The sequence below is a fragment of the Pogona vitticeps genome, chromosome 7 (assembly GCF_051106095.1).
Source record: "Pogona vitticeps strain Pit_001003342236 chromosome 7, PviZW2.1, whole genome shotgun sequence".
Taxonomy (NCBI): domain Eukaryota; kingdom Metazoa; phylum Chordata; class Lepidosauria; order Squamata; family Agamidae; genus Pogona; species Pogona vitticeps.
In genome coordinates, this window is record NC_135789.1 from 6379695 (window position 1) to 6389409 (window position 9715).

Below are 9715 nucleotides of genomic sequence, written 5' to 3' on the forward strand. Positions count from 1 at the left end.
ACAACCAATTATGATTGATTACATTTTAGTCAACTACTATTTTCAATCAATGTCTTAAGTTTGATGAGCGACGTCAGAACAGTTTTCTTGTCGCTGATTTTTTTTCTACACAGCCCTTCCCTTCCTACTTCTGTCTCTATGATGGTCAAGTTTTGATTGTAGGTTCCATGGGGCAGAGACCTTGTTAGTCTGCTGAGTGCCAAACCGAGTTGCAGTACTCAACTTTCTCTCTTTCTTACACACACACTTCCAAAATCTATATTCAAAGGAGAGAGAGATATATCCAGGACTACAAATTCCAGAATCCAGTGGCCAGTGATCGTGTGATTCAAACCATATTAAATCTGGTTCTTGCTCCAGAAATAGGCTTTGTGGGGGGGGGGAAATGGACGAGGGGAAGATATTTGGAAAGGGTCTGTTAAATATACAGTTGCACACGTGCGACCGTGCAGGCGCTCTCTCTCTCTCTCTCTCTTTAAAGCCAGAATGCACGCCCTCGGCATGCTTTTCGGTTTTGGAAGAGGACGTGGGAGATGGGGCTGTATCGACTTTCCCACAACTTCACATAAAAGGCTTTGAGCGCAACAGCTGCCATTTCTACACAAAAGGTGGCCCAGGCTTTTCACAAGACTGGAACAACTGGCCTGCGGGGTGGAGTCGGGCCAGAGGAAGGAGGGGGTGAGGGGGGGGAGAGAGAAAGAGGTGTCATCTTCTCCCTTACCTGATCGTGAAGGAGAAAGAAAAAAGAAAAAGGAAGAAAGAACAAAATTATAAAGTTGGGATTTTGACCCAGATCCGGGGCAAATTCCGTGCTCAGCTGTGCAATTCTACATGGGACATCAATGGTTTCTCAAGCTGCTATTCCTTGCTAGAAAGCAAAATTAAAAAAATACACTTCCTTCCTTCCTTCCTTCCTTCCTTCCTTCCTTCCTTCCTTCCTTCCTTCCTTCCTTCCTTCCTTCCTTCCTTCCTTCCTTCCTTCCTTCCTTCCTTCCTTCCTTCCTTCCTTCCTTCCTTCCTTCCTTCCTTCCTTCCTTCCTTCCTGACTTGAAGACACTTAAGGCAATAGGCAAAATAACCCCCGTGCATCCTGCAGGCTTGGTTGACCACGGCCAGACCCATCACTCTATCTGGCTATCCGTAACCACAGCCCTGTGAGGTAGGCTCCCACGGGGCAGGGGAGGGCATGGGGACGGAGGCTGAATGACCATGGCAGCTGAGACTGTGTTTTTTTCTTTTCTGGATTAAAATGAGCAGCCCTAATCTGGACGGATAACATATTCTGTATTTGACGGTTGCTTTTATAGGCCGCCTGATCTCCAGTGAGTACAACCCCACGGTTTTGTCATCAGAACGCCCTTGTGAGATACGGCAGGCAGAACGGCTGAGGATTGCCCTCTGAGCACCACACCCAAGTGGGGGTTTCGAACCCAGGACTCGTGTGTGTTGCTATCATGTTTTTATGAAAGGCTGTTATTTATTTATTTATTTGGCCTCTTATACCGCCCCATCCGACTGCCACGGCCACTCCATGCAGTTTACACATTGAACAATCATATCCTCAAAAAACAATTGAAAACAATAAATGTAATGGTTATAAAATTGGAGTTAAACACGAGCACACCAACAGAATTTAACGGATAATCACTAAAATGCGATCAAGACTCCATCTCTCAGTAGGAACCCGTTGACCCCTGATCTGTGTCAATTTTTGCATGCATTCAAATATATTCTGAAGTGTAAATACAGATGAAACAATTTTTTTTAAAAAAAGATGATTTCCCCCCCTTGTCTGTATTCCTAGCTATATTGCAACCAGATCTACTTCTGGACAGACCTCCATGAGAACCTGCAGTTTGGAATTAGCATAGATCAGCTAACTCAACCATCCCGTATTCCGTAAACATTGTACGCACCACAAAATGTGTGGCTATTTATCCGTGCAAGAAATGAACTTTGTGACGAACCAAGAGCGGCTCACGAATGGCTGAAATTCATGCCGAGTCTGGGCCGATGGGCCAGAAGGAAACACACTGTCCTGGAAGATGAATCAGGAATCCTGCCCGTTCAGTAGAGCCTCCATGTTTAGTGGCTGTATACCTTGAAAGCAGTTCTGGGCACCTTATAAGTTGCTGGGATGGTTTGGGGACATTGACTAAGGTGGATGGAAGTTGAAGTCTATCTGCAGAGCCATGTCTGTGCCCTAGAGACTGGATGATCGCAGCGGTCATTTCCCTTATTTTTATGCCCAGTTTGTAGAGGTTTTAGAAATGTGCAACTGCTGGCATGCTAGCTTTCTAAGTACAAGGATATATATATTTTTTTAAAAAATCATCCATTTATTGTAGCCTTCAGGAGCATAGTGTTTGAGGGGGGAAATGAGGGCTTTCTCCAAGAAGGGAAAAAAATGACATGAATCCGGGCACGTGTGTGCCCTCTTTGGTAAAGCTGGGGCTCTCTCTTGCTGCCGCCGGCCACGCACACCCTCTACGCACATAGACATCATGCTGATGGCTGCGAAGGGTAGCTTCTGATGGGTTGGAATGTGATTGATGTCTTTTGTGGCCTCAGTGAGTGGAGGGCCAGGCCGTTCCCAGCTCTGCCTCTCCCTGTGTAATCCCCTGATCCCATACAGCAGAGACCCCACCTGCTCATTTTTTAGAGGGTCATTATCCCCCGGCTATTCACCGTCAATAGAGCATGCAAAGATGAGCCGCTGGGGCTATTGTGTCCCCCCGGCGGCTTCTGATTGGCTCCTGAGTGTGGGAAACTCTAGTGAAGCTGAGACCCACAGCGTCTCGGGCAGCCCAGGGGGGTATAAATAGAGGCCGAGGGAAGCTGTAAGATTCACCGCGCATCTGCTCAGCAAAACCGAACCTCCTGCCTTCGAGGCCCCGCGAACGAATGGCTCCTTCCAGCATCCTTTTCATGGACCAGAACGGCATGCTAAGTCCGAAAGAGAAAAACAAAGTAAGTAACCCTTTGGGGGCTTTTGTTGGGGGCTTCTCGGTATATTTGTAGGATGGACCTAAAGAGGTTCGGAAGCAGTTTTCCCTACCAAAAATCATAGTACTGCGTCACGGAGGGAGAAGATGGTTTTAACTAAGGGGACGTCCTCAACGTTGTCGCAGAGCTTCGGGAAGTTATGTTTTTGGGTCAAGAACATCGAGGACCTTCCAGATTTTTCCCCCTATGAGAAAGTAGCTTTTGTAAACCTAAACTTATGAGGATTCTTTGAGCAAACGGTGGCTCAGGTCTCTGTCTGCAAAACTCAAGGTTGGGAGTTCGATTCCCCCACTGGGCCTCCTTGACAGGGGCTAAACTCAATGATCCATAAAGGTCCCTTTCCAGCTTTGCAGTTCTAAAGATGATTCTTATTATTACTAAAAAAAAAAAAAAAAACAAAAAAAAAAAACACCAGGCACAGTCCATCAAAATTTTAAAAAACATTGGCTGGCATTCTGTAATAGATGCAAGTTTTAACCGAAAACCTAAGTATTTGCTAAACAGTATATATGCTGTTCCTAATATTGCTTTTTGGGGGGTAGCTCTGTTGTTGTTGTTGTTGTTGAACAATGGTGGCTAAACTAGCCACCAAGACACTATGAGTCACTCCAGAAGAATCTCCTCTTCATTTGATATTGTAAAATGGCTCGTAGTTGGCTTGGTCTCTCTGTTTGGGGGCATAGACTATGAATGGGGTTCCACTGACCTGAATCCTAATGGATTATCTTTCTGCCTTGGCAGCTTAGAAAACCGGTGGTGGAGAAAATGCGCCGGGACCGCATCAACAGCAGCATTGAGCAGCTCAAGGTCTTACTGGAGAAAGAATTCCAGCGCCACCAACCAAACTCCAAGCTGGAGAAAGCCGACATCCTGGAGATGACTGTGGATTATCTCAAGCAACAAAGCCAGATGCAGACCAAAGGTGGGTAGACTGGAAAAGCCGAAAGAATTTAAGCTCTATTTGAAGAGAACTCAACTATCTACCCATCAATCATAAATGGGAAGGGGAATCAGGAAAGTGAACAGTAGGACACTGTTATATACTGCATCAGATCCCTCATCCGTGTATTATTATTTCTTCCCAGTCTTGGGTTCCCAGATGTTCCTGTACTACAACCTAAGCCCCTTCAGTGTAGGATGCTAGCCATGCCCACTTCCAGAAATGCCCTCCCTTGTCCCCCCCTTCCATGTTTGACCCTTGAACCCATATGGTAGTCAGTGTTCACCTACAGTGTAGGTAGACTGTTGATTTGCAGTTTGTAAAGCTCAACTGTTCCCAAGCATGCATCTCCTTACCTTTTTCTCTCCTGTCTTGTTGGCCCTCAATAAAGGGTGCTCTTAGCATCCTTTAAAGACATTCCATTGCATGGATACTAAACGGTTCTCTCTCTCTCTTCTCCTGCTTTTTCTTCTGCAGCAGCAGGACCTGCTCACAAAGACACACAGGTTGACTTCAAAGAAGGCTATTCCAGATGTTTGCAAGAGGCGTTCCACTTCATGTCCCTCCACAAAGTCCACAACGAGACTCAAGCCATGCTCGTCAGCCACTTCCAGCGGAACCAGCTAACGACCCCTGATGCCACCAGCTCCCCGGCGGCCTTGAAGCACTTTGCATTTAAGAACATCCACAACCTCTGGCGACCCTGGTAGAAGCGCTGGGGGGGAAAGAAATGGCTGATGGGACTTTGATTCCAGAGGGGGGGGGAAGTCTAGCCCTGGTCCTCTTCTTTGTAGGAAATATTTTCCCTTTATTGTTATTTATTCTCGAGGAGGGGAGGGGATGATTTGGATGATGGATGTGTTGGAAGGTTATTTGGGCTGTGCCTCAATGGGAGGGAAAGCAACACACCGCTCCAGTCCAACGTGGGAAGAGGGCGAGTACCTTCATAATGAAGAAAAGTGTTTGTTTTATAGCAAAGTGTATGGAATCAAAGTGGGGGTAAGATTTTTTTTTAAATCTGTAAGGTGCTAAAGCAGGGGCTGGAGAAATCCTGAATCCTCCAGACTGTGGGGGCTCTGATGTCAATGGGTTGTGAGGGAGCTGTCCATGGTGCTGAACCTTAGGAATAAGGTTCCACCCTGTGGATAGCTCCTTTAAAGTTGGCAGTAAAATGGGGAGCTGATTCACTTTATCACAGCGATTCCCAACCTTGGGATTCCCAGATGCTCTTGGACTGCAACTCCTAGAAATCCTAGCCAGTACAGCCCATGACGAAGGCTTCTGGGAGTTGTAGTCCAAGAACATCTGGAGGACCCAAGGTTGGGAACCACTGTCTTAGTAGCTTCCGTGGTCTCCTGCTTGTGGTTGGTGCTCCCATCCTGCTGAGTCAGTTGAGACTCATGGGTGTCGGAGTCCAGAAGGCTTAAAATTCATCCAGTAAAAGGTCATCTATCATGTTGGCCAACAGCTTCTGCCTCTGCTTTCGCACCTTATCGTCAAATCAGATTTTGGTTTCTCGTGATCCACAGCTGTTACCATCTATCTGGATGAGAAACGAGAGGCCCTCTGTTTTCAAGAAGGCCAGCTGCTCCGCTGTGAGATTTCCCAGATTCCCACCCATCTCTCTGCTACTGTTTCTTAGGAAAACAATAACCCTCTTTGCTTTATATTAAAGAAAAAAAAGGATGATCCGTTGATGGATTGTAAGGATTCAATGTCATACATTTTCTTCCGAGAGTAAGAACATTGAGCTCTTCTTGGTGTTGTGTTTCATTGAAATAAATGATTTGTTTCCTCTTATACGAGGAAGATTGCCATCCCTCTGTGGGTGGTGTGTAATTTTTTGTGTGTATGTTCTCCTGCTGCCAGGATCTTTGTATGGTGTGCATACAATGTATGCCCTTCTGTACAATAATATCGGAAGGAAAAACAAGAAATAAATATATATTTCTTTTTTAAAAAAAACTGCTTTGTGCTGTTTCTTCCTATGCAAGACAGGACACTGGGACATAATGTGTAGCCTGCATAATTAAGCTGTCAACTGGTCAAAGAGAGCTTTAAGCACTATGGGGTGGAATGATAATGATAACGACAATAAGGAGAATTAACTGAGAATTGCAGAGGTGGAAGGGATCCTAGGATTATTGAGTCCAGCTCTATGGGTACTGGAGCTCCCAACCTCTGGCTCCACAGCCAGATGTGTAAACCACTGGTCTATCCAGCTGTTCTGTCCATAAGCTACACATGTTTTGCATTAGCATCTGTAAGTTAACCAATTGCATAAGGTCCCGATCAAAGCAGAAAGCCAGGTTCGGTACCAGGGTGAAGACAAGTGAATTTACAGATGAGTTTCTGTATGGGGGGGGAGGGGGGAGGGAAAACCCAAATGGGAGTGCTTCAGCCTTTTCTTAAAAAACAAAATTTAAAGGTGCCTTGTGTGAAAACCCAAGGAGCTAACTGTTTTACTTTTCTGGTTAAGATCTGGATTCAAACACAACATCCATTCATGCAGAACCAAAACAGAATGGCAGCCATTTTGGGTTTCCCAGCATATAAGGCTTACCGATTCACACATATCTGGTGTACAAATTGAACCAGAGGGAGCTTAAGGTTGCTTGGACTGGAGTGCATTCTGAAGATCTAAACCGACTCCCAGGTCAGATCAGAGGCTATGTACCCAACCTTAGTTTCTACGCCTAAAATCATTGCCAACCTAGGCAACGTAGTGGATTCCTTTCACTAAGAAAAGAAATCCACCTTCAATCCACCAAGGTTCTGACTGAAAGCAAAAGAGTAACTGATTGTGTGAAAAGACTGAAAAGCACAGGAGACACACGAGGACGTGAAAAGAGAGTCAACCGAGGACGTTTCACCCAGAATATCAACATTTAGAGGAAGTATCTCTGGTTGACCCCCAGGAAAAGAAGGGTACTGAGAAGTACTGTTTTGAAATGCTTTGTTTGTTTTCATGTCAAACCACCCCACAGTTCCTCAAAAGCTTTGTGTTTTGCATCTTTTATAGAGGCTCAAGGGCAGTGAGGGATTCCCAGTGCGGTGAAGTGGATAGAGTGAGGGACTAGGATGCTGGAGAACAGGGTTCGAATCCCTGCTCAGCCATTGAAACTGACTGAGGGAGTGGAACGGGTAAAACCATTCTTTAAATATCTCACTTACCTTGAAAGCCTTATTAGGGTCTCTATAAGTTGATTCCAACATGACAGTACAGAACATACACGCAAGCATGCCAAGGGCAGCAAGTTTACAACTTCCAGGAAACACTGTGCCAGCTTCCTTCCTTCCTTCCTTCCTTCCTTCCTTCCTTCCTTCCTTCCTTCCTTCCTTCCTTCCTTCCTTCCTTCCTTCCTTCCTTCCTTCCTTCCTTCCTTCCTTCCTTCCTTCCTTCCTTCCTTCCTTTTAAATTTTTTGTAAAAACAGGATGCAACCCATGAGACCGCTATTCAGCCTCAGAAATAGGTCTGGGTCCAAGTGAACACACAGGAAGGTGTCTGTAGGTGTGTTTCTTCTTTTACAGTTTTGAATTACCATTTTCCTAGGGTAGACTGCCCCTTTCATTCTCATTGATGACAATTACAGCCCCAATAATCCCCTCTGAGATGTTGATCAGAGAGAGAAAAAAGTTGCATTTACTCACAGTTGAACAGAACAAAAACAGCACACTGTACAAAAATGAGTGCTTTGAGCAACAGGCCTCTTTTTTTTTTTTTTTGAAGGGCAGGTATTTTTGTAAGAAAGCAGAAGGGCTTCTGTCCATACTGCATAGAACAGGTGATTTCCCTGAAGGTCTCAGACCCATCTCCTCAACACTGTGCTTAAATCACAAAAAGATTTGAAACCGCCGCCACGTATTTTGGGCGATCGTTCCTGAGATATGAGATCAAGGCTGAACCAATCCTGGATCTATTGATGGCGAATCCAGTGTCCCATCTTGATGATTTTAAGGTCACAGGATGTTCATGTGGGTGCTACATGCTCATGACAGCTCCCTACACCTCTGCTAGAATGAAAAATCAGTCAGTGTGACCTTATGCTTCCTGTGGTTTCTTAACGCTTTCAAAAGATTATGAAGACGGATTCCTGGAAACAAGTTTTAACTGCTCAGTGGAATATGTGACACTTCTCTCTCCTGCTTCTTCAGCATTAACCGCTCTTGTCTGTTTCAAGTAGCATTCAAAGAACTGCTCAGCCTGTCACCCTGATGGCGTCCTTCGTCATCAAGCTGAAGGAGAGACGCTGGATGCTGTAATCTAAAACCGGAGGAAAGTCCCTGTTCAACACCTTTTTCCCAGGCTCCTGTTCTGGGAAAATTCAAGATTTCTATCTATGACTGGTGGACCATTCCTGCATGAGAGAAATTCTAGGCAATGGCCATTCTCCATATATTTGGGAGGTGAGAAGGGGTGCCCTTATTCTTCAGAGGAAATCAGTAACTCTCATTTGCTTCCAGGCAAAGTCATAAGCACCTCTGCATGGGGAACTTCGTAATTAAATTACCTGTACCATTTTTTAAAAGGCCGTTTTCTTCCTTTGCCAAATAATAATAATAATAATAAAATCAGATCTCTAAACTTCTCTCCTTGCATGTTAATTACCATCATCATCTTTGAACTGCAGAGCAGGAAGGGACCCTCTGAATGTAACTGCTATCTTCACAGCAGCCTGGAGAGAAATAGATTTCCCCAGAAGCATTATTTCATTCCTCTTGTAAGGCAAAGTATTTGAAGGTCTTGAAGGGGGAAGTTAAGAGCCATTAACTTTGCAAAGTTAATGAATCCCTGGGTGAATTCAAAGCTGGAATCAAGATTGCCTGAAGAAATACTATCAACAACCTCAGATATGCAGATGATACCACTCTGATGGCAGAAAGTGAGGAAGAATTAAAGAACCTCTTAATGAGGGTGAAAGAGGAGAGTGCAAAAATGGTCTGAAGCTCAACATAAAAAAAACTAAGATCATAACCACTGGCCCCATCACCTCCTGGCAAATAGAAGGGGAAGACATGGAGGCAGTGACAGATTTTACTTTCTTGGGCTCCATGATCACTGCAGATGGTGACAGCAGCCACGAAATTAAAAGACGCCTGCTTTTTGGGAGGAAAGCGATGACAAACCTCAACAGCATCTTAAACAGCAGAGACATCACCTTGCTGACAAAGGTCTGCATAGTCAAAGCTATGGCATTTCCAGTAGCGATGTATGGAAGTGAGAGCTGGACCATAAAGAAGTCTGACTGCCGAAGAATTGAGGCTTTGGAATTGTGGTGCTGGAGGAGATTCTTGAGAGTCCCCTGGACTGCAAGGAGAACAAGCCCATCTGTTCTGCAGGAAATCAACCCTGAGTGCTCACTGTCAGGACAGATCCTGAAGCTGAGGCTCCAAGACTTTGGCCATCTCATGAGAAGAGAAGACTCCCTGGAAAAGACCCTGATGTTGGGAAAGTCTGAAGGCAAGAGGAGAAGGGGACGACAGAGGATGAGATGGCTGGACAGGGTCACTGAAGCGACCAACATGAATTTGACCCAACTCTGGGAGGCAGTGGAAGACAGGAGAGCCTGGCATGCTCTGGTCCATGGGGTCATGAAGAGTTGGACACGACTTAACAACTGAACAACAACTTTACAAAAGACCCACCTCATCACTTGTGGATAGGCACCATTCCAGCTTCCTGCAGTTTTAGACTGTCTGTAAGGAATACAGCGAGACAGCCTGAGTAACGATGACACACACAGTGATCAAAGCACATGCTTTTGAGT

General features: G+C 45.3%; 1 protein-coding gene across 3 annotated transcripts; it reads left to right on the plus strand.

The window, feature by feature from the left end:
- The first annotated feature begins 2855 nt into the window (after positions 1 to 2855).
- LOC110088239 (transcription factor HES-5) lies at positions 2856 to 5593 on the plus strand. 3 transcript variants are annotated; one of them, XM_020810430.3, is made up of 3 exons: positions 2856 to 2970; positions 3748 to 3928; positions 4424 to 5593. In XM_020810430.3, exons 1-3 carry the CDS (start codon positions 2905 to 2907, stop codon positions 4654 to 4656), a joined length of 480 nt encoding a protein of 159 aa, XP_020666089.3. In that variant the 5' UTR covers positions 2856 to 2904; the 3' UTR covers positions 4657 to 5593. The 3 variants fall into 3 exon arrangements, with proteins under 3 accessions (XP_020666089.3, XP_072833768.2, XP_072833769.2); XM_072977667.2 differs by having other exon boundaries at positions 4427 to 4724; XM_072977668.2 differs by having other exon boundaries at positions 4430 to 4724.
- The last annotated feature ends 4122 nt before the right edge of the window (positions 5594 to 9715 follow it).